The sequence below is a fragment of the Artemia franciscana genome, chromosome 8 (genome assembly GCF_032884065.1).
Source record: "Artemia franciscana chromosome 8, ASM3288406v1, whole genome shotgun sequence".
Classification (NCBI taxonomy): Eukaryota; Metazoa; Arthropoda; class Branchiopoda; order Anostraca; family Artemiidae; genus Artemia; species Artemia franciscana.
The window spans coordinates 39180651-39205510 of record NC_088870.1 but is presented as its reverse complement, the minus strand read 5'-3'; the positions used below and the strand labels follow the sequence as shown (position 1 = coordinate 39205510).

The following is a 24860-nucleotide window of genomic DNA, read 5'->3' as shown; positions in this document are numbered from 1 at the left end:
CTGACAATCTATTTATATGCACCGACAATGGGACAACGAAGAATGTTGTATATTCGCATGTTTTACGTAGTTAAAAACATATATTTATATCTATCTCTATTCACAGGTGGGACACAGGGACACAACTACAATGGTGCGTAACTAATATGGCGCGTAACGACTTACGAGCGCGGGGGGCTTGGGGGGACGCGAAGCACCCCACCAACTAGGTGTTGGGGTGGCGCGAAGCGCCACCCCAACAGCTAGTATATATATATATATATATATATATATATATATATATATATATATATATATATATATATATATATATCCATTAAATACGTCAAGAATATAGACCAGCTCAAACAAAGTGCTTTAATATTTACCAAGAGGGGATGTCTGAAATATCAAATCATCAGAATCATCGTACACATGGTCTTCAAGATGATATTTTCAAACAAATCTCTTTTTACATGGATATCCCCAATGAACACTGACAGGGAAACTATTGGGGCTATGCCTCTCAGGAAACGAGAAGACAATAAAAAAAAATAACTTGTTGTCAAAATAAACTAGAAAGCTGAAAACTTCTTTTTTATTGAGAATCTATGAATGTCTGTGAAAAAAGGAAGGGCAAAAAATGGATTAGGCTTAAAATTTCTGGTTAGCGAACGACCATGTGGGAAATAATGGTGTCTAAAAAGCAAAATCTCCTTCGGGAAATAATAAAACAATTTTACAGCACAGATATTTATCATATACGAATAAAAAAAAAAATCGCCATGTAATACATCTTACTTAGTTGTTAAGACACAAAAGAATTCCCAGGTAAAGAAGGATAATTTATAATGCCTTCAATAAAATATTTAAGAATTCCGTTGAAAACAGCCAGAAAGAGCCATAGAACAAAGTAGAAATAGGTAAGAGCTCTTTAAAAATTTCGGTCTAGGACAGCTTAAAATTGCACCAAGATTGCAGAGATTAACTATTATATTTTCGCTCACTGCTATTTTTACTGTAAAGCTCAAACACTGACATATGCATCTTTTTTCAATTTTTCATGATCATTAAGCTTCGAGTGGGGGGAGGCTGCTTTTTGAGACTATTCAGCTGATGGTGTTAATCTTCCTGTCATGTCTAGGGTTAATTTGCCCTAGAATATACTGGTGAAATAATTTGGATGTAGCCCGCCATCTCGTCAATGTTATCGAAAATTGCAAAATATTTGTAGTAAGATTGGCATTTTAGATTTAAACTTTGTCTTTAGTCAGATGAACTAATGACGGAGGTTTTCTAATAAGGAATGATGGTGAGCAACAGGATAACTAAAGGGAAGAAGATAATACTGAAAAGTATATGATCAACACTAGAATTGTATTCAAACAACGAAATCATATAGAGAACTGAGACTGTGATAAATTACATTTCATGAGATCCTGTTCCCATCTAGTGTCTCATCAGAAATGTCATAATAGACGGCAATATTGATAATTTGGGTAGGGCCCACCTTAACTAGTTTGGCAGTTAGCCGTTTTGGTGAATAACGGTAATGAGAATTCTTTGTCTTTGAGCGATAACATTAATAAGGAAATAGCATTAGTAAAACTAATTTGGAATCCGGTTCTATTTCTCTTGTTCGTCTTATTATTTAAGTAACATTCACCGGCTACTTGTAGTTCCATCGCAATGAAACTTTGTGCGAACGTTGTTTTCCGACCACAGTATATGAATCAGTTATAACCACTTAATATCTATCAGTTAGTTCATTAAATTTCATTAGATTATATTTACTCAGGATTTCACAAGCTGTTGCCTTTGATCTGTTTAACAGGATGCCGGTTTGCAATGGCTATCAGATCAGAAAGATAGAAATGCGTGGTTCTTTCAGTCCTCCTACACATGAATTAAAATAAAGGAAATTAGCGTTTCTCATATAAGCTTCTTAAGATATGGAATCCTTGCGATCACAGAGCACAGAGTAAGGTTGGTTTCCTCAACCTCTAATCAAGGGAAACCTAAAGACGATGGATCAGTGATGAAGTGAGTAGGAGTGTTTGCAAAATACCAAACAGTTTGTGACGGCTTTATGCATCCGTCTTGATCTAGTGTCTTCCTTAAAATATCAACACTATGGATACTTATTGTTTTTCTAGCAAGGGATTCCGACATGCTGACTATCCGGTTTGAGAAGTAAGTTGTTTTTTCAAATTTGTGTTACCTCTTCTTCAAAATAACATTGCCAAATGGCCTTTTGCTTTTCAAATATGACCCAAATTGAATAGGAATTCTTCAAAAGTTAGTACCTTTTATGTTACGATAATACCTCCCTTTTTGTAGTACCCAATGGTTGGAAACTCGAATCTTTCAAGACGTAATGGGTGATAAATTTTATTTACGTTTTTCGTACATTTGGTGGCACGTCTCTTTAAGAAATCCAGTACATGTTGGCTTTACTTGTTAAAAGGAGTGGCAACATAATGTCAAAATCGGCATTAGGGTCAATTAAGGCTATAAAAAGTTAATCATGGTAGCACACGACGATCTACTGAAGGTCCGTTCAATTGCACCTATGGTTTGTTTACCCTTTGATACAGTTGCCTCAGCAGAGGGACCGAAATTGAACTATTTTGCTACAAGGATACATATATCCATAATAGCATCACTTGGAAGGAGCGCATCTCATGTTTCCTTCTGTGGATATGAGGTAGCACTTATGTATTTGATTATTTTGCCAAACTTGATCTTGGCTGGTAGATTAGTTTTATATGAACAGCCATAAATATCTTAGTCTGGAAGCTAATGTTACACAATGGCAATGTGAAACGACTGTCGACGATGTAGGAAGTTTACTGTCTTCTTTTGTCAGCGGCTAAGTGCAAGATTCTTGCAGGATTAATCAGTACTACCTAGGATTATTGTTACATCTATAGACATTTATTGAAGAAACAGAAGATTTTAAGAAAATGAGTCTTTCTTCAACCAGTAGACTGAGATGCCTTTTGTCATCTGTTGTAAGTCCGTCAAAAAGGATAATGGCTAACTGTTTTTGCCCCACTCTGTTCAGTACTTTAGCCGGTAAAATTCTAGTTAATTGACTTCCTGCTATCTCGGAAAGGGTTTAGGTTAGGAAAATGAAACTTTCATCGATGGGTCTACAGGGTAAAGTATGTCCCGGGAAGGTATTTTAAAGTACCCATCTCCACTCCTCCTCCCTCTAGAGGGCCTTGAAATTTGCCTACATGACAGGTCTATATTAAAATTTTGACAAAACAATATTTTACCTTAATTTTCAGTTACTAGTTGCTTTTTCCCTGCCTTTAGTTCTGAAAATGCAATTCCTGTTTTTTGAGTAGAATTTTGAGCCACATTTATGTTTTTTTTCAAAATTTATGAAATATATTTGTGTATCTTTAAAACCTTATAAAATGGAAGTGAGCAAAGTTATGAAGCTGAAAACAATTTTATTGTACTTCAATTAAGCAGAAGATCTGTTTTGCAGAATTTCATTTTTATAAGACACATATTTTTAAAGGTCATGAAAGGTCAGAGCCCTCTAGAGGGAGAAGGAGTGGAGGTAGTTGCTTCAAAATACCTTCCCGGGACATACTTTAGTCTGTAGATTCATCCCTGAAAGTTTCATTTTCCTAGCATAAACACTTTCTGAGATAGCAAGAAGTCAATTAACTAGAATTTTACCCTTTAGCCTTGGTTTTCCATGAAGTTTTTATGCTAGCTTTCTTAAGATCTATTTTAGAATGTCTTTTGTTTGATCCTATCTGAATTGGTAAATTTAGGACGTTCTTTACTTTACTTGGTAAAATTCCAGTTTAACCAGAATTTTGGAAATCTAGGAGTCTGTTGAAAAGGATATTGGATTGCAAAATTGTAGTTTAGCTACTTTTTCTAGCCTATCTTGTAAAAGGGGCTGGGCTAGGAAAATAAAGCTTTCAGCACTGAATCCAGGGCCAAAACCATACTCTGGGAAGCTATTGCCAAGTCTGTGTGTTAACCCTGTTCTGTCTTCTTGTTTGTAGAAATTTGCCTGCTTGACAGGTCTAGGCCTATACCTATTGAAATTTTGACAAAACAACATTTTACATTAATCTTCAGTTTCTTTTCTCTGGTTTTAGTTCTGTAAATGCAATTCCTGTTATTTGAGTGAAATTTTAAGCCATGTCAATGGCTTTTTTTCTAAATTTAAGCTAGGGATTGAGTGAAGTTTTGAAGCTGAAAACTGTTTTGTGGTGCTTAATTTAAACAGAAGATCTATTTAGCTAGATTTCACTATCATAACAAGAAGATTTTTAAAGGTCATCAAAGATCACTGTTCTCAAGAGGGAGAAGTAGTAGAGATAGGTACTTCAAAATACTTTCCAAGGACATACTCTAGTCAAAAGACCCATCCCTGTAAGTTCTATTTTATTAACCTAACCTTTTCCCAAGATTACAAAAAGTAAGTTAAGCAGAATCATACCCTTCACTATCTAAAAAAAAGTTCATGTAACTTTATGCTGATAAATATAGGCCTACACATGATTCCACTGCTGACATACAGTCAAGGTAGAAAAACAAGTGCTCTCAATGTTTTTGGTGCTCTTTCCAAATATAGGAGCTATTGCAAATACAGCCTTTCAACAACAGTTGAGCAGCTGCAAGTTCACCTTTAGGTCTTATTCCTGCCTTGTTCAGTAGCTGATCCTGGCTGTTAAACCATCAAATTTTTGGATAACCACATGGTTATTTCCACCTGGTTGCCACAAGGTTAAAACCATAGGTACTGGAACTTAGATTTATTCTGGTATTGTAGATGACCACACTTCCTTGGTATATGTTGCACCATATGCATTGAAAAATCTGCATTGTATGGGTCAGATGGTTGGCATAGCTGATAAAACTATACATGCAGAGTCCCTCTATAATTAGGAATTCAGGAATTAGGAATTTCAATTAGAGAAATTATTTCTTCCTGTGGTGGCACAGTGGATTTGACCTTTGCTTGGTAATACAGGACCCAGAGATTGAATCATGCTGCAGGAATGCACTGCAGGGACCATAGTAGTCAAGAAGCATTGTAATTCTTAAATAAATAAATAATTTCTTATTGGGCTACTTTTTCTTTTAGTGATCTGTTTGACAGTTATTACAAAATTTGGGTTAATTATATGAATCTCTTTTAATCAATTCTTCTTTGTAGGCATCAGTTTCATCAAGGTTATGTTCTAATGAAGCAAAGAATGCAGAAAAGACTTATTCAAAATATGGAAAACAGAGAAGAGAAAAATATGTTGAAGTTCCACTGGAAACTTCACTTGCATACCTGAAAAGCAAATGTAGGTAGGCTATTGTTGTCTAATGCTTAAGACCATGGTAGCTACAAAGAACATGCAATTGTGAGTTTTTTCATGTGATCTGGTGTGACCTGAATGGCAGCTAGGAAATGTAGTTTATCCTTTATTTAAAACACTGAGAGGGAGTGCTTCAATTGGTCCAAATATCCCTCTCCCCCAAGGGAACATCTTGAATGCCTGCATACTGCAGGATTGTAGGGGTTGAGTGGCAACCTTCCCATTTGAGATTAGTTTTAAGGACCACTTCCCTTCAGAAATATTGAATACACTTGGGTGCTGCCAACTGTCCTCTCCTCTGCAAAGGGAAACTTTTCTGATCCCCCCACCCTCTCTGTCTCTCTCTAAAAGCCATAAATGTCTCTCTCTCTTAGGATACATGTCTACCCCTAGGATCATAGATCATAGACATGTAATATTGAATTCATATGTTGGCTTCTTTTTCACTATGTTTTATAGATTGACAGTTATAGTCTTATGTTTCTATTGATATTGTTCTTTTTATTCTTTTCGTTTTGACTTGGTGGCACTTCCTAACTAATAGGGGGTCACTAGTCCTTTTACAATACACCCCTGTCTTGATTTTAAACACATTTTGAATGAATGACACATAGCATCAAAAGACATGGTGATTCTCAATTGGGAGATCTACAAGAATGAAATATCTGAAATTCCAGGGTTTTGCTAAAGATTTTGTGTTTGTTAAATCAAATTCAATGTTGAAGGTGACTTTTTTATATATTTTTTTCACCTTTTTTTTGTATTAGAAAGTTTAGTTTCAAGTATTTTGTGGATAAGTATAGGAACTTATGTGAGATCCGATTTTCTTTTTTTCAGTTCTTAAAAATATAATGACATAATGATATATAAAATATAATGGCATAGATCTTAAAAATAATGACTTAGAATCATCATTTTTCTTTATAAGTTTGATTTGAGATCTGTCTCAATCTGAGTAATCAAGCTAGAATTATGATATTACGCAAAAGGTTATCATAGCTTGTTTGTTTTTACACATTTCTCCAGTCTCAATCAATATATTTTTTGATTAAAAAAAAGGCAAAGCTAACTTCAAAGAGGTAATTTCCTTGATGAATTACTCACAAAGAAAAATCAAAGTGGTTTGTAAAAAGCAACTAGAGTAAAGCAAATATACTGTCCTACATATCTACCTTGACAGTCCTTCTTTCTACCATATGTGTTCCACATCATCTTCAGCACCATGTACCTATGAATGGTAAAGCTAATTTTGCTGTTATTATAACCAAATTGTGATGTGTTTGAACAAGGCAGAAGAAGCTGCTGTACCCTGGCAACATATTTGCAAAAGAACACAAATACCTATCTGGTCAATGGACCCTTGTTTAAGTTTGATAAAAAATAAAGCATAACTATGGCTCCGGATAGGGATTGAATGTGGTCGGCCAAGTTTTGGGTGTGTGGCTGATCTCAAATGTAAAACTAAAACCATATACAAATATTAACTGAGGTTGGTAGGTTACTGCAGTATGGACTTCCCTGTGGGTAGGAAAGATTGGAGAAAAGTGATCAATTCTGACAAGTTAAATGATGATACAATGACAAGTAACTGCCTTCCACCTTCTGCTTGGTATAAACATTATTCTTTGATTTTTTTGGTGATTAACTATTCGGTGCATTCTGTATATACTTGCCTTCTTACCCCCCTCTTTAATACAATGCTTTTGCAATGCCATATAGTGCCAGTATCTTTTTCTTCAAATGTGTCTATGTACTTCAAGTGTACCTGAGAGTTTTCTGTGTGGCACTGTTTCATCAATTTTAAAAAGGGGAAAGTCAACAACTGATTGTTCCTGCTATTAACCTATTTCTGTTTCTTGTAATATTAGCAAGGTTTTTGAGTATATCCTTCTACCTTTTTTGGCTAAAAATATTAATGAAGGTGAGAAGCAATTTGCTTTTTGGCATGGGGTGGGTTGTCAGCATGTGCATAAGATTCTGTCTTCTTTACTGGCTGATAATTTCTCCAAGGGAAATGGTCTTTATATTTGTGCTTTGGATCTTTCAAAAGCGTTTGATAGTGTGGTCCATATTCAGCTCTTTTTTTTCTCTGAATAATTCTGGGTCAATCTCTCTGTTATAATGCTTTTTAGGTTTTGGTACTCAAATTCTTTTCTTCAATTAAGATCTGCACCAGACACTATTATAAGGATATGAAGAGGAGTTAGGTAGGGTGGTGTTTTGTCCCCTATGCTTTTTAAGATTTTGTATTTCTAGTGTGCTTGCTAAGATTTCAGGTACATACCTTTCTGGTCTTGTGGATGTTTCTTATCTTGCATATGCTGACGAATTGCTTCTGATTAACCATTCCAAAAAGGGTGTTTCCCAAATGGTCTCTATAGTTTCTGAATCTTTCTCTGATATTGGCCTTTCACTTAATATAGATAAATGTGAGTTCCTTCCCTATAACTGTACTACTGCTACTCCCCTTCACTATAATAACTCCTCTATCCCTCTTGTTGATAGTATTCGTTGGCTTGGTATCTCTATTACTAACAATCTTTCAAGCTTACATTGGCGTACTGTTTGTGATAGGAGTAAAACGATCCAGATTGGCTGGGCAAAGATTGTTGCAAACAGAGGGAAGTATAATAGACATGTGGTGGCCAAACTTTAATCTACTTTCTGTGATCATTCTGTCCTTTATGCTTCAGGTCTTTTCCCCTTAATAATGGTAATTTAAAAAGAATTCGGATAAATTATTTCAAATTTTGTAAATTTCTTCTGTATCTTCCATCTTGGACAAAAAACTGGATTCTTGTTAAAAAATTTTTAGTTCCTGATATAACTTTAAAGTTAGAGATTCTTCACAGAAAACTTTCCAGTACAGCTTCTGCACGCCTATCCCCTCAACACCGTCTTATCCGTTTTTTCCGTTGTTTTTTGTGTGTATTTGTTTTTCTCTTTGTGTTTTTTTTATATTTATTCTTACTCCACTGTATTTACTTTATGTATTGTGCGAGTGAAAAAATAAATAAATAAAACTTAATCTCAGGTATCCAATGATAACAAAATTAACATCTTATGGTGAAACATTAAAACCAAAGGACTGCAGAAAAATTAGGCACTTCAAAACTTATACAGGACACAAATCCCTTAAACAAAAAAAAAATGTCCTGAAAAACAAGGTTTGTAAGATAGATAAGATAGTGATTATTTCAAAAGCTATCATAAGCTTTCTATAAGAACCAAGTTTGGTTCTTATGTCAGGTAAAGAAAAAAAATATGCAAACAAAGCTTAAAAATCAATTGAAGAAAAGAAAAATAACAATGTCATACATAATATTTTATATTTTACTTTATATATTTTACTAAAATATACACTACACAAATAGAATGTCTCAAAAAAGTAAAATAAATTTTACACAGTGAATGGTAAAATAAGGGATGAAAGAGGAAATTCACTTATTTAACTTAGCAATTGTGTAGGGGGTGGATTCTTCTGTGTATTTCCGTGAAAATTATATTGGGGTAAAAATGGGGATTTATTGAAGCAGAACAGGCATGGCATGAAGAGGGAAAGAATGACTAAGTAAAAGCGAATTTGTCAGGGGGTAATGAAGAGCACTATTGATGTAATGAAAGCAACTTGTTTTCTCCTCCCTTAAAGGGTAATTAGATTGAATCTGCAATGAAGGACTTCAGTATGTGACTAAACCATCATTGAGAGGAAAATTCTTTTGCAGATTTAATTCAGTCCCTAAACTTTTTAGGTAGTTTAAGGAGGGAGAATGCAGTATTTGCATATTTCAGAATATTCCTAATTATGTGATCCCATTTTAAATCACTGGATATGGCAAAATCTAGTAATTTTAAAGTGGTAACCAGCATTTCAGTGAGATAAGACAAGTGAAAGAAGGGGACCTTTAAGGAAAAAATTGTTATAATCGTTGACTTTGAAGGACTATTGTATCGCTAATAATAACTTCGTCTGATGTCCATCACGTCGCTTTAAATTTGTGAAACATGTCTCTAAGACACTAACTACTACAACTAACAATAACTCACTGCAGCACCAAGCCGTCTGAGGACAGCATAGCTACGCGTGCTCATCGTCCATCCCAATCTGCTTAATGCCTCCCTCTTTACAGCTTCCCAAGAATATCCAGTTTTCCTTAAATCCTTCCTTAAGACCTTCTCCGCCCAATGCAGAACGACTTGCCTTTCGTTTAGCCCTAGATCATTTGTAAAAAAAGCACGATTTTCGAGAATCTGTCATCCTTCATTTGCAGAACATGTCCTACCCATCTCAACTTTCTTCTTATTATAGCTCTTGAAAGTGGGATAGAACCATTTTTTCATGCAACTAACTGTTTGAAATATGGTCAGTCAGACGTCTACCAAAAACGATCTGTAAACACTTCCTTTGGAACGTATTGTTTGATTTAGGGTATTATTTATGGTTCTTTTAGTGCTCTATTATTGTGTTGTATGGGCCAAAACAAGCAAAGCTTCTTGGGCCAAATAACTTTTTTTACGTTTTTAATAATGTTTTAGTATTCATAAAATGATTGATGATGATGATGATTGATGAAAACATCTAACAAATCCTTCTCCATTCTTCAGAGCCTTCACGTGTAAGAAACAGACTTGGCCAGTGTTATCACTCTAGCTTCAAATATTCTAATCTTGGTTTGCAGACTGATCTAGACAGTAAGACTATCAACAAATACAAGAATTATCTGAAAAAAAAACAAAATCTACTTGATTATCATTCGAAGAAATAAAATTGGGCCTAACATGGCTCCCTGGGACACACTATTGTAAAATAGTAGAGGGTCAGAATATATTTTTAGGTATTTCACTGTTTATGTTCTCTTAGAATGGAAAGGGAGATTTTTTTTTATCAGTGTATTGTGGTTAATTAATCAAAGCCTTTTGTAAGTGCATGGCTAGAAGAACGGACAAGGTATTAGGTTTTTCAAGTTTACTACATATTTCGTCCATAAGGTGAACAAGGTTGTGGGATAGTTGGGCACCATCATAATCTTACTTCTTGCTAATTCTTTTCACAGGAGAAATAAAATCGAACCAATTTGGGAAATAACTGGTAGAGGTAGGTTCATTAAAAATTAAGGACTTAGTGTTTTAAAAATTATTGGCAAAGGGCTTAATGTGTCGGGCACCATCAAATTCTTGCTTTTTACCTTTTTTTCACAAGAGAGATAAAATCCTGCATTTTTTATCTTCCTAATTTTGTCTCCACCTCTAAGGGCAAATTAGCATGGAAACTGAGTGAGTTTAGGGAGAGTGGAGGGGGAGCTCTGTACTATGAGGGGAAAAAATTTGTTCATATTAGTTTTATCTGAGAGCTCTTCTTGGAGGGAAACCAACATTGTTCTGGGTTTTCCTCTAGCATTTTTATTCTGTTATACCATCGTTTTGGCTTTGTAGAAAACAGATCCTTGACTTTAGATTCTTAATATGAAGAAACAGATTCACATATTTTTGTACATTTGCACAGCGAGTTAGCTTCAAGTGTTTTAACTTGCTTAAGTAGATTCATTTTTGCCCTAATTTGTTTTTGTAATTGACTGTTAAAATATAGTTTTTAATTAGAATAGGTGTTACTTCTTTTCTCATGGAAGGAGGTTTTAGTCCCAGTGAGAGCCAGCCAGTTTTCATTTGTAATCTAAGATCCAAAATCGGAAATACCTCCATTGGAGAAAGATGGGATATTTTTTTTATTTATAGAAGGTTAAGGGCGTTTCTAAGAGACTAGGTATAGTTAAGAGCTGGAGGGAACAGCTCGAATTCAAGTAATGAAGGTGGGAGCTGACTAAGGAGGGGTAAATTGGCATTTGGGAAGTGTTTGCTAATGGCCAAGCTGTGTTACAAGATGTCTGATGAGAAATTTCTGTATGGATACGACTGGGCGATTTTTAAACTTTTCATTATTCGTTGACTTGTGCAATTTTCTGATAGAGGAAAAGGTGGGGATACCCTAACATTAGCGTTGGTACAACAAAATCGCCAGCAAGTGGATAAGACGATACAAATATTGACATGATCAGAATTGCATTCGAGCTTAGTAAGCTGAGAAATATAATTTACAGTAACAAACTGTTAGATATGAAATGACCACATAAAAAATATTTTAGAACTTTTAAATACTGACCCCTCATATCAGGGTCAGGCTTAGCATCTTTTTGTTACTAGCAACGATGTCATTTATTGAAAAATTTGTTAGTTTGTAAATAACCAACATTTCTCCATTATTTTCATTTTGACCCACCCAGACAATAGCTTCACTCATTATTTCATTGGTCTGATTTGTCACTTGAACTCGATTAATCCTCTTAAGTGAACTGGGTTTGGTTTTATATGCTTGAATTAGCCACTTCTGAATTGATTGCTACAACTCAGATGACATAAAAATGATAGTATCCTTATTGCTGGTTGAATGAGAGGGGGGTTGTCCTCGAAATTGTCAGAATTATTTATTGTGTCCGACTCATTAAGAATTTAAAATTTTGTTGCATGGTCGTGAATTTGAGATAATATTAGAAATAAAGCTCAACAACTCCTTTTTCTATTATAATCCTGAAAGCCGCAAAACAGACTCCAGTCTGATTTTTAGGTTAGGCGGAGGAGATCTCGGTTTGACATGTTAAGTTTTTATTAAGGGGAGCTGGTCCTCCGAAGCGAATCTCATTCTTGACAAAAGGGATTGTATGCAATGTAATTGGGTGAAAATTGGTCTGAACTAATGCTTTGGTGGGGTGCAATTTTTTAAGGGGGTCTACGAAAATAGGGGTATTGTCCTCAGCCTGGCGTACACATGTTCTATCTTAGAACATCTCTTTATGAAGGAGGTAAGGAGAAGTTGGGGGTATATTCTGTAAAAGTAGGGTCGATGGAGGTTCGGCGTGGATTTTCCTGAGGGATACTAAGAATTCTAACTTTTGGATCTGGAGAACACGGAGTGCAGAGTTAAATGGAAATGGGGTGCAGAGGTAGATCAAACGGGATGGCTTTAAAGGGTTTACTTGCATGGTTTAGGCATCCTTAAAAGAACAGCTGGGACGCAACCAGCTTTCATTCCAATTATCAGAATCAATTCAAGCACACTATTCAGCTCTTGCATTATAAAGCTAATTAGACATTTAGCTAAATCAGAAAGCACGCTTAATGTGTATTTAGGCATAAACATTAATTGCCTAACCACTTTGAACAAACATGTTAACAAACCGTTAAAGATGTCCAGCCTTCATGCAAAATATTTTTAATTGGAAATCAAGATAGCGCATGGCCAAAATGTAGGGAAAATCGCCCATATTTTCTTTCTTGCTATAATAAGTAATTTTATTGTAGGCCTAAATAAAACTTTGTGAATTCGCCAGTTATGATTACCATACAAATTTTCTTTCAGGAATTACTCAATTTCCAGTATGGCTATTTTTAATATCAACACATTTTTCCAAATCTAGCTGCCATGAATTTAATTAATTTGTACATTTGTACTTAAAGAAATGAAAAAACTGAAAAGGATGTAGATTCTTTACTTTAACAGCATACATGGCAAAAGTGATTCGAAGTTTTGTTTTCTTTTGTTTACGTGATTTTTGTCACCTATTTTCTCTGGTTTTTTTTTTTTTATTTGAAGAGTGTTGGGATTATTTGTTCCTCCATTATATAAATAACACAATAAAAAGAAAATAAAATTACAGCGACCTAGGTTCAGCTGATTTTGGCCCTTAAGACTTGTTATTACTTTTTATCAAACATTTCCCTTATGGCTGGGTGCCCCACCACGCTTTACGGACATAACTTTAGAATATTGAATGGTATACTTACACATTATAATGTTTCCTGTGTGGAATCTGGAAAGAAAGAAGTATGTTTGTAGATACCATTCTTTGGGGAAAATATTTCAGTAAAAACGTATGAGGATTTAAAGGTCAATATGAAAGCATCTGAGGCTTGGGGATAAAATGTACCTTATTAAAGAAAAACTTCTTCATGCAAAAATTCCTTCTTCTGACATTTTGAAAAGTATTTGATTTTAGAGCTGCCCCAGTCGTCGTCTGCAGGGGGATTTGTGCCTCAAAATTTGGAAAATGAAAGAGAGTATTGGACCAAATTTGTCTTTTTCAAATTTCAGTGCTACTTCACTTCAAAATGTGATTGCTATTAGCTTTGATTGGAGTATTTTTCCAAAAAGTATTTTTAGAAACGAGTTTTTTTCCTGCATGAATTTTTAAAATCCCATATTATGTGGTGGATGCCATTTAAAATTTTAAAAGTACCATTTAGTGCTGCCTGCAGGGGAAATATGCGCGCCTAATCAGGCCATGTTAAGGTTTCTCCATCCTAAAATCTATCAACATTAACTTGTTGATATGCTGAATAATACATTCAATAATGTCACGTTATATGGTGGTTGCATTTTGAGAATTTGAAAATACCCTTTAGTGGTCTCTGAAGGGGAAAGGTGTGCCCTCGCTTAGGTTTTGTTGTTATCTTTCTATTCTAAAACCATTGAACATTAATATATTGAATGAAACACCAACTCTGACAAGGTTGTTGTGTTCCGTTTCTGTCATAAAACAAATTAACATAATAAAGACAGCATTAGTCAAATTCGGGATAGTTATATTTTAGACATATTTCGTATATAAACTGCCTGGACAAGATATTTATATTTTATAAGGTATTGTGATATCTACATATATATCTTTGTTTTTTGTTATATTTTGGGTACATCACTAGTTGAAACAATTGAAGAAAGCTTGATTTTTGCTTTTAAGATTCTTGTCTGTTATATAAGTCTTAAACTTGTGTAATGAAAAATGTTAGAATGATTTGACTAAATTGGAACGTTTAGTTGATTCTTGTTTTATTCTTTGTCTCACCAGTACTATTTATGCCAACTTTTTTTCAGCCTATGAGAAAACATATGGAGATGAACCAGTTTGGAAAAATTATAGGAGAAATTTTGCTGGCCAGTTTCAACCCAAACTCAGAAAAACGTGCATCGTAAGTTTTACAGAGAGGTGTATGCCTTTTTTCCTCAGTTGCAATTTTTAAATAGATATTTCACAACTCTTGTCCTTCTCCATAGTCTGCTTCGACGTTTCCCAAAATTTTATTGAGGCCTGGTAAGCGTACGAGGTTTTAAAACTTTTCGCATCCCACATTATAAAAAAAGATATTTATTTACAAAACATATTCTGTTTTCAAAAAACAGTCATTTTTTGTTTATGTCGTATATAAAATTAAGCAAGAAAAATATAAGCAATGGAAAAATCAACAGTTATATTTATTTGTAAACTAAGTACATGAGTAGTGCGTTCAAGCATTCCGAGATTACTTTCCCGACAAGTCCGATTACTTATCCTTAGTGTTTCACGAGGTGTAAATGACGTCAGAGGCTAGTGGAACTATTACTTGAAATGGTCTCGATTAGTTGTCGATTGGTTACACCTACTAATCCTGGAAAATGCAGGATTACTGGGGATAATTCTGGGGATATAAACAAAAAAGATCAATGTTTTCAGAAATGGAAAAATATGTAAAATTATATGTAGAGAAGTAATATAGACAGTAATTGTGAAATGTTACACACCTCTGGTGGGTGGGGGGGGGGGTAAATAAGTTCTGTCTACAATCGAACACATGCGATTAAAGTTACTAGTCGTCTAGTTGCCTACAGTGTATCAGTTAATAAGTTGCGGGATAAGTATTTTTTGTTAACTTTTAGAGATTGCATCTAGGGAACTTGATGTTAAGCGTATAAGGGATGCTCGTACGCACTAGAGGTAAACTGTTTTTTTTTTCGTTTTTTTCTAGTGTAGAAAATCAGACGACAAATATTGATATTTCTAGGGAAAAGGTAAAGATATCAGAAAATGTTTAAGTTGGGAAATGAACAAGATGTACCATAATAGTATCTTGACATCTAGCAATGTTGCCAGTTCTATGTGCGGATGATAAAATTACAAGAAAGAGTACAAATGCATACTTTCCACCCCTCCTAAGGTTTTATGGATGTAGAAAAATGTAATGTGTAAAAATTTTTTGTGTGTGTTTAGCAAATTTACGCTATTCGGAAAATTTTGTACGACCCAGTGCTAACTCGCAATCTTCACTTTTGGAGAGGCTGGTCTGCTCTGTTTTGTCTACTCCCTCTGCAGACAAAAATGTCCATTCCTACTAATAGTATTACTGCTATCAGCATAACGTGGATATATGACGAAATTGTGGTATCAAGACATGCGTTGCCGTTACGATCAAGGAGCCACAACTGAAATGGTTGGGCCATGGCTCGCGGAGGCCTACGGAATACTTGCCTCGCTGAATCCTTCTAGCTGAGCCACTTAGCTCATGGAAGAGACGCCAAGGAAGACAGTGGAAAAGTTGGTGGATCTTGGATAAATCAGACCTTGAACCTATTGCGGGGGTTCAGAAAGTTTGGTCACAGATGTACAACTCAATGGTTCCCATTTACAAAGCAGCTGGCAGTAGACCGCACTACATGGTTCAAACAGGTCTAGAAGATCCTTAATACTGGGCAAAGTGGAAACGCCTGATTCCTGCCATAAGTACAAGTACAAGAAGTAAGCCACCTGAGGCTAACACAAATGCATGATCCTCTTTGATCCACTACTAATTGTAGGAGTAGACCTGTGCCAAAAAAATTGTTGGTAAAAACAAATCGTATAAAGACTGAATCTCGATTGTTTGGGAAATTGTAGAATGAAGTCAGATACCATGCAAGCTCTTATAATAAATAATAAGGCTAATTATCTATAAAAAAAAAAAAAAAAAAACTATGATACCTATCACCACAACAGGCCACTAAAAACCTTAGCGCCTAATCCGCCACCAGCTAATTTCCTTTGTTCCTTGGTGGCTTTTTTTATGGTTGTGTCTGTTGAATACCCTTTTGAAGTAATCAAGAGACGGTTTTTGAGGGATAGTGTTCTTTGAAAGACTATTATAAGAAGGAAAGCATCGTCTTGTAAATCTGTCCTTGGGGTACTCAGTCCAAGTTGTCTCTCTTTTAGTTAATTTGAGACATGTGTCGTCTCTGCATGTTTACAATTTTGTATTTGTAAACGTAGATGTTACCGTAAATATCCGAAATCTGGTAAATGTCGACATTCATCGGTGAATGTCCAAAAGTCCCTTTTCTCCTCATGAATTCAATTACCTATTCGAATCAGCTTCTTCAGTCTTATGCAAGCTTTGATGGTAAAATATAAATTTAGGCTGGGCTAGGTTAAATTAGGTCATAAATCCCAGAAATGGGTCAAAAACCTAACCTGTCAACATCAGATCTTACATAAAACTGAAAAGTTGACTGGCGACACTGACTAAGTCCAATGAGAAAAAAAGGTAAAAGATTTTTCGGACATTCACGGTAACAGTAATACTAGCTGATATATCTTGCGAGAAGTAGAGTCGGGGATGTACTTATTAAAAACATGCATTAATGTTGGATCAGATTTCTCAATTAGAGTTTGTAATAGTCTCTGGATGGTGCAGGAACTCGACTTTTAACCCAATTCTAAATCATCTGGGATGCCACCAATAGGATTAAAGGAGTCCCTGCAAAAAAGAGCATTCATATTCTATGACGGGCCTATTTCAAGACTTCTAGACATGTACTTTTCGGACTTTGTAGACATGTAATGGAGCTGGATGGTAATAAGCTCTTAAAATAAAAAATCACAACCAGTTCTCACGCAAGAGAACTGAATTCAACCGAGGCGTCTGCCTCATGTGAGATCTGATAGTAAATCTGTTCCCGGTCAAAGTATTTCGTGTGCTAACTGTAGATGGCTTCATCTATAAAGCTTAAGTTAAGATGTTAAATGAAGGATCTTCTACTGGGTGACTGATAGCTCTTTTATGTTGGATGTGTTTGAATTAGTCATCTATGCTTTTTCATTAAGCGATATGGAGCAGAAGATTCACAAGATTGTCCGCTCTGCTATTTATTTATACCTGGAAAATTGTAAATCCCAGGATGCTACCATGAGGAAGCTCAGCATTAGCGGGGTTAATGCAGGAGGTAAACCTGTAGAAAGCAGCACAGAGAGAACCTCTGCTTCCTTAAGAAAATCGATTGGATCATCAAGAACTTCGCAAAAATGCTATTTAAGAGGAGTTTCTTTAATAGGCGCCTGTGTCAGATCCTATCAAAGCTATTACTACGTTAAAACAGAGTACTCTGATGTTGTATTCGTGTTCCAAAAGCTCGTACCAAAAAGTCATTTGACTTACAGATGTTTAAAGCATTTTGCTGCAATTGCACTCATAGATCTTGCCAATCCATAAGTTTAGGCTGAAATTAGCTAATGTAAGCTGTCTTACAATCCGAATTAGAAACCAGGATAGTTGGCCTTGATTCTTAAAACCTTGGGAGAGATCCTGAGTAAATGCAGATATTGAAGGCCATTGGAGCAGCTAATTTGGTACTTCAGTATTTGATTATATCACTTGGCCTGTTATCTCAACAAGATGACCTAGTCATGCCGAGGCTCTGGAAAACTCAAAGGGCTTAAAGACTGGAATAGTCGACGAGATCAAGGGCGAAATTACTACGATCAAGGACGTCAGAGACATATTTGTCGTCATGATCAACACTTGGAAGCTCAGCAAAACCCTTCAATCTTTGAAAATGTTGGATGGCATTCCACTCAAATTGAAAAGAGGGAAGGTATCTCTCACTTTTGACGATTTCACTGTTTTTTTTTTTTCAAAAATTATACAGTACCTTTTTGCAGAACCAACGTGAATATTGGTGGAGAAATTTTCAATTTTTTTTTAGTCAGAATTGGTATTAACAGTAACGGCATCCTTCAAGTACTTTCAAGAATCGTACTTGTTTTTTTTTGTTTTGTTTTTTATCTTTTTGGCAAAGAAGATATGTGTTACGGAGGTCGTAATCTGATTGGTGTGTGTCTTTTCGTAGTTCTTGGAAAGATAAAATCAAAGAGAGCTTGTTTTATGTAATAGGTCTAGTTATTTCTAATTAAACAGAGAGAGACTCTGAATTATTTAGAAAACTTGGAAAAAACGTTTGAATTGGAATGTGTCTGGTTGCAATGCTTCGTAATAATTTTCGTGTACTAGGTTGATACTGAATACGAGTGTCAGTATTTTGTAAAACGGCTAAAATTAGTTTTAGGGTAACATTTAAATAATTGACCGCATTTCAGATGGTGATGGTAAGGAGTCTTAGCTCCATAGCTCTTTCACATATTGAGCTCTGGGTCAAATTCTTTCTCAGAGTATGCTGGGGGAAAATATATTTTCATATGAAGAACCTTACGCTGCCATAGGAAAATTTGAAACGTGTGTATAAATTTAGAATCTAACTCTTAGACAATGAATAGAGCCTACATTCTGAGTGGGTCTAATGAGGAGAGCCCAAGTCTTAATACAGACGAAAATAATATTGAAGTATAGTAAGCATCGATATTTTCCTGGAACATCAACTGACGACTATGTGACATGGCTGACTTCCAATATTTATGATATCAGAGCAACAGGCATCACTATTTAGTTTAAAGTAGTTCCTAAGTTATGTATTGACCACGGTTAAGTTCAATAGCTTCTGAAAGTATTGGGTATACAAGGCTGTAGTAATGAGGGGTATGTGAATATTTTTTGGCCTGCTGTATGAATTCCATCACACATAAAATGAAACATTTTCAGAAAAGTGATGGCATACTTTATATGCAATGTTTTTGGTGTTTATTCACTTAATTTTAATCTTGCTTTCTTAAAGAGCTAACTTATCTTACTTTCTAGTAAAATAATATCTTACTCTAGTATGCTATCTACCTTATTAGTCTTATTACTCTCGTGAGCATGTCTTGCTCTAGTAAGCTAAATATCTTATTAGTCTTATTACTCTAGTGAGCATGTCTTACTCTAGTAAGCTAAATATCTTATTAGTCTTATTACTCCAATGAGCATGTCTTACTCTTGTAAGCTAACTATCTTATTAGTCTTTTTACTCTAGTGAGCATGTCTTACTCTAGTAAGCTAACTATATTATTAGTTTTCTTACTCTAGTGAGCATGTCTTACTCTAGTAAGCTAACTATCTGAGCATGTCTTACTCTGGTAAGCTAACTATCTTACTTTCTAGAGAGCTGGAGAGCTAACTACAAGCAACGCCTGTCCAATATGTAGAGATGAAAATCTGTTATTGCACTTTGAAAATGTAAATCTGCTTCAACAATTCATTGATCCATACAGTGGAGAAACCTTGAACAATAAGTGAGTTTAATACTACTGTTGTAAATTGCTCCCAGTTTTAAGCCAACATAAACTGAAAAAGCCTCTATTATGCCTTCCCTTATTCGTTTAAAGCTTCTATTTGGGCCATCGTGCAAAAAATCTCCAAACCCTTTAAGGTTTCTGTCAATCGATAAAAAGCTCTTTCTTTGAATTTGGATTTGACTGACCAAATTCTTCGTGTCCTTTTTTATGGTATATTAACTTTGTGCGTCTAGCCTTTCTATTGTCACCGTCCAGTTTGTTTTACTAGAGGTGTTTTGGATATTTTGAGCCAATTTTCTCAAGGATGAGAGCTTGATGGAATCATCAAGCTATGTGAACCTGTATTCGTGCAAGGATTGTTCAGAGAAAGTAGGTTTTTGCTTCCATCCTCCTCTCCCAGCCTCTCGTTATATTTGACGAAGAGCTTTAGTGTAACCCTGCTCCAAGACCAGAATAGGGCTGGATGATGAGACAGGGACGGATCTAGAGTAAATACTTGGGGGAGTGATAAATGTGTTAAATCTTGGAGGGTCAGTATGCTAAATCTTGGAGCCAATGTGACAAAGGCGCCAATAATTGGTCAAATTGACAATTAAAAAAAAAGAGTGAAAAACAGAAAAAAAAAATCAAGGAATGAGGGCCCGAGAAAAATCTTGGGGGGGGGCTGGATCAGCCATTGTGGTGAGATCCAGGAAATGATTGAGAGGAGGAAAGGATTGTATTTATGATTTTGGAAGGTAGACATGAGTTCAACTGCCACACTCGTGAAAATGGGCCCTTAATCTTCATTGATCTGGAAGACATTTGAATTCACATAAGTGGCTCTTTAATGATACGAAGTATATATGTTGTAGACAGTATAAATAATTTATCATAATTTATATCACTCGGGTAATTTAAAAAGTGCTTATAGGGATTGTGATAAAATGATATTATAATATTACATTACCTAGGCATTATGAATACCGATCGGACGATTTTGGGAAAAGAGGCGTAGGGTAGGGCCTAGTTGCCCTCCTATCTTTTTGGTCGCTTAGATCGGCTCTAGAACTTTTAATTTCCGTTCGAATGAACTCTTTCCCAATATTTGGGACCATTGGGTCGATACGATCACTCCTGGGGGAAAAAAATAAACACGCATCTGTGATCTTTCTTCTGGCAAAAAAAAAATACAAACTTCCTTATTTTTCCAGATAGGAGCTTGAAACCTCTACAGTTGGGTTCTCTGATAAGCTGAATCTTATGGTGTGATTTTCATTAAAATTGTATGGCTATCTAAGATTTTTTTTCGAAAATCAGTCAAATTTTCTCAGGCTCGTAGCCTTTGATAGGTAGCACTTGACTAAATGAATTCGATATATTTGGAATCAGCACAATAAACCGATTCCTTTGATACATCTATTGGTATCAAAATTCCCCTTTTTTAGTTCCGGTTACCATTAGAGTTTCGGTTTTAGAGGTTTGTTACCACGAATTGTTTAATAGGTTGTATTTAAGGCAAATAAACAATTTATCAGGTGACATTATGCAGTAGAATAACACTAGTAATGCTATTGATTGACCATTTTCGATTAGATTAAGTATGCGCCTATTTAGGCTTGGAAGAGTTGTACAAGTGTCCTTAATTTCAGTCCTTTTTTTCTAAATTTTTTTTACGCTTTAATTATTAATTCCTCAATTATCTATAAACTTTTCCACCGCAACTGTACAGATAAATACTTTAAAGGATAGACGACTACTAATAAATGTTTAGATAAATTATAAACATAAGGTTAATTATAATTAAGATTAGTTTTTTATAGTATTTACTTCAGATAAATTCCAGATTCATGTTTGCGCACTGCTTGGATTCTTTTTAGATGTATTGTGTTTGAGACACATGTATTTAGATAAAATATATATAAAACATGCCTTTAAGATAAAATGTTTGGATTATTCTTTTCTAAGAAGTTTTCCAGGAAGCTTCCTGTGAGTTTTTTTTTCAATTCGACATATCAGCTAGGTTATTTTTGCTCGGAGAATTTTAACGTCTTTCTTGTACATTGCTCTTCTTGCTTGTTTTGACCATTGTTTCTTATTCTTTTCTTTTGAATTTTCATTTTATTTATGGCCTTTATACCAAAGTTGCCAGTTTTGTGCTTACACTAGCAGGAAAAGGCTCAGTAGCCCTTTTGTCCATCAAACGACTCATGAACATGATTTGTTTTTAAATTAACATCCCCGGTGCCCCAAAAAGCACTTAACTTTTTCAGAGTCGACTAATGCTAGTACTAATAACTGACTATAAGCTCAACCGTTCCAATAATTTCCCAATCAGCTGGAGAGACCAGATTTGTGTCTTTATTACTGGGTCAGAAGTCTTTTTATTTGGCTTTGGTATAGGGAAATAATCTTTTCTTTTTTACAGAAATTTTAAAATAGTTGAACTATCTGAGTTTGCATTGTAAATTCTGAGAATGCTTTCCTTTTTGAGGATTAGATGATGACTTAGAAATACAAATCCTATTAATATAGTCACATTCAGAGTAGATCCTATAGTCTACTGAATCAGACATCCAGATATTTAATGGATTTCTATCATGATATGTGAAGAAAGAATAAACTTAGGACTTCTTTACCCTGAGCCTAGATGGAAATAAATGAGAAAATCGGGGATTAAATCCTTGTTGTTTGGAAAATTACTTTGAGATTTTTAAGAAAAGGACGTTTCATTGAATTGCAAGGAGTGAGCCAAATAGTTGGAAAACCGTTGGAACTGTTAAGATAACACCAAGTAGAATGTTTGTATGAAGTCATTGAGTCATGACTCATTGACTCAATGACTCATTGAGTCAATGAATCATGAGTCATGAATGACTCAATGACTCATTGAGTCATTGCGATGCAGGAAGATCATTCCGTTTGTAATATAAACTGGAAAACATTTTGATTGAAGAAAAATAATTAAATCGAGCGCAATTCAATAGTGTCATTTGAATTTGCTGGTTAAAATGTCATTTGGATTTGCTGGTTAAAACATTCTTCTATGACGGCTGTATTTTACATATGTATTTATTTCCGCAAACAGTAAAACCCATATTTCTTCTAGGAAAACTGGTTTATGCAGGAAGAGACAAAGCCAACTCTTAGTTGAAATACTGAAGGCAAAAGCACATGGACTTATTGAATTTGACGTTCCATTTAGAAGCTATGACTATAATGAATATATCCCTAAGTAGTTATTTTATGAATGATTATTAAATATGCTTTTATTCTCCCTTTGATAAGAGGCAACGCGATACTTTTGTACTTAGATAGTTTCCCCATAGAATTCAACATAAAGTGTGCATTTGTATGAGATTGTGCAAATGCACACCTCCTCCTCCCCTCTATAGGCCTATCTCTTCGAGGATTGTCAAGAGGTATTATGAAGGGGACAGGACAGACCCATCGAATATTATAAATACCTTAAGAAAATCTCATACAGAAGAATAAACGATTTGAATATAGATTGAGTCATTTGGCTTCACAATCTATTTCTTATCGATCGTATTCCAGTTGAAAATAGGATACGGTAAGGGAATTCAATGATTAAGTTGAAAGTATGGAGTAGAATCGGCCGTCCTGGCCGAGTGGATTGGTGTGCTGGGTTCAGGATCCTGTGTCTGAGAGGACGCAGGTTCGAATCCCAGTGTATCCAATTGTTCAGTTTGGGACGGGGGTCAGTGGCGTGATTCTGTAAGCTTAGTCAGAGTCGACCCAGCTCTAAATGGGTGTCTGGAGAAATCTGGGGAAGGTAAACAGGAAGGGTGTGCGAAAGCACAGGATGGTTGACCCCCAACCCCCCATCGCACTTCCTGGCTGAAGGGCCAAGAAATGGAGATCAGCACCGCCGGTAGGGACTGCAAAGTCTAATGCCGTATCCTTTACCTTTTTACCTCTATGGAGTAGAAGAATTGTCTTATTTACTGAACCAGTAATGTTAGATGTGGGGTGGGGGATAATATAAAAATTCCGCATAATTTTGCTAAATATAGGAATTTGTCTCTGCTTTTCAATTGATTATTTCTTAACAATATTATTTAAGTGAGGTGCTTAGCATGGGATTCCATGGGCTTTTTATAGATGGGACAAGGTGTGCCTCAAGATTGTAGCAAGCAAATTATATGCAATGTCTCTCTCTTTTTTCTCTGTCGTGTTCTCTCTTTGTTCCTAGAGCAAGAATGTTCCTATCTATATTATAATTGACATTACTACCTCAGACAAGCTCTGCTTCTTGGGTAGGTCTTTTTTCCCTTATGAACAATGTCTCTATTACCAGTAGTCTTTGAAAAAACTCAGCTTCATTTATCTTAAAATAGCCCATCCTAAAATCACTTAAAATACTCCCCACACGTTTTTGTCGCAAATAAAGTACAGTACATCTACCAAATTTAGTAACCAACTTATCTTCCATCAAATTAAATAACTTACTGCCTTTCACCAGGATGAGTGAATTTCTTGTTTTCAGTTAATTGAGATTTTTTTTTTTTTTATTATTACAAAGTTATCTTCATTTTTAACTACATTGTCAGCAGAGGTTTTCAAAATCATAATTTGCCTTATTTTTTTGGACGTTATTGTTTAAAGCAGCCTTTTATGTTGATACTGATGAATATATATATATATATATATATATATATATATATATATATATATATATATATATATATATATATATATATATATATATAACAGCAATTTTTCTTTTTTAGTTTTTAGACTTTTTTTTAGTATTTTCGTTTTAGTTTTTACCTGTTTTAGTTTTTTTCTTCTTTTGTATTAATGCTAAACAAGGTTCGAACATGGAACCTCTCGGACCTAGAACCTGGAACATAACGCTTTACCAACTCAGCTACTTCGGCTTGAATACTTTTACCTTTTTTTTACTTTTTTAGTTTTCTTTTTCTCCTTTATTTTTCAGTTTTTTTCTTTTTTTAGTTTTTTTTTCTTTTTCAGTTTTTAGTTTGTTTTTTTAATTTTTTTTTTCTTTTTTAGTTTTTTTAGTATTTTCTTCTTAGTTTATTTTGTAGTTTTTACCTTTTTTAGTTTTTTTCTTCTTTTGTATTAATGCTAAAGCCAAGGTTCGAACCTGGAACCTCTCGGACCTAGAACCTGGAACATAACGCTTTACCAACTCAGCTACTTTGGCTTGAATACATTCGTTTTTGAATTGGTATATAATGAAATAATTCAGAAGTCATATGCGGACAGACAGACAGACACACAAACAAAC

The 24860-nt window shown here is 35.0% G+C and overlaps 1 protein-coding gene across 1 annotated transcript; it reads left to right on the top strand.

The window, feature by feature from the left end:
- Nucleotides 1-2857: 2857 nt before the first annotated feature.
- On the top strand, nucleotides 2858-22872 carry LOC136030405 (small ribosomal subunit protein mS40-like). The gene is made up of 5 exons (XM_065709361.1): nucleotides 2858-2993; nucleotides 5177-5312; nucleotides 14251-14345; nucleotides 19473-19603; nucleotides 22695-22872. Exons 1-5 carry the CDS (start codon nucleotides 2946-2948, stop codon nucleotides 22822-22824), a joined length of 540 nt encoding a protein of 179 aa, XP_065565433.1. The 5' UTR covers nucleotides 2858-2945; the 3' UTR covers nucleotides 22825-22872.
- Nucleotides 22873-24860: the final 1988 nt, after the last annotated feature.

Excerpts from the sequence above, each read along its gene's own strand:
- LOC136030405 (XM_065709361.1), top strand. The coding sequence starts at position 2,946 with ATGAGTCTTTCTTCAACCAGTAGACTGAGATGCCTTTTGTCATCTGTT. Across the intron at positions 2,994-5,176 it reads GATGCCTTTTGTCATCTGTT|GCATCAGTTTCATCAAGGTT; the intron begins GTAAGTCCGTCA and ends TCTTCTTTGTAG. Across the intron at positions 14,346-19,472 it reads AACTCAGAAAAACGTGCATC|AGAGCTGGAGAGCTAACTAC; the intron begins GTAAGTTTTACA and ends CTTACTTTCTAG.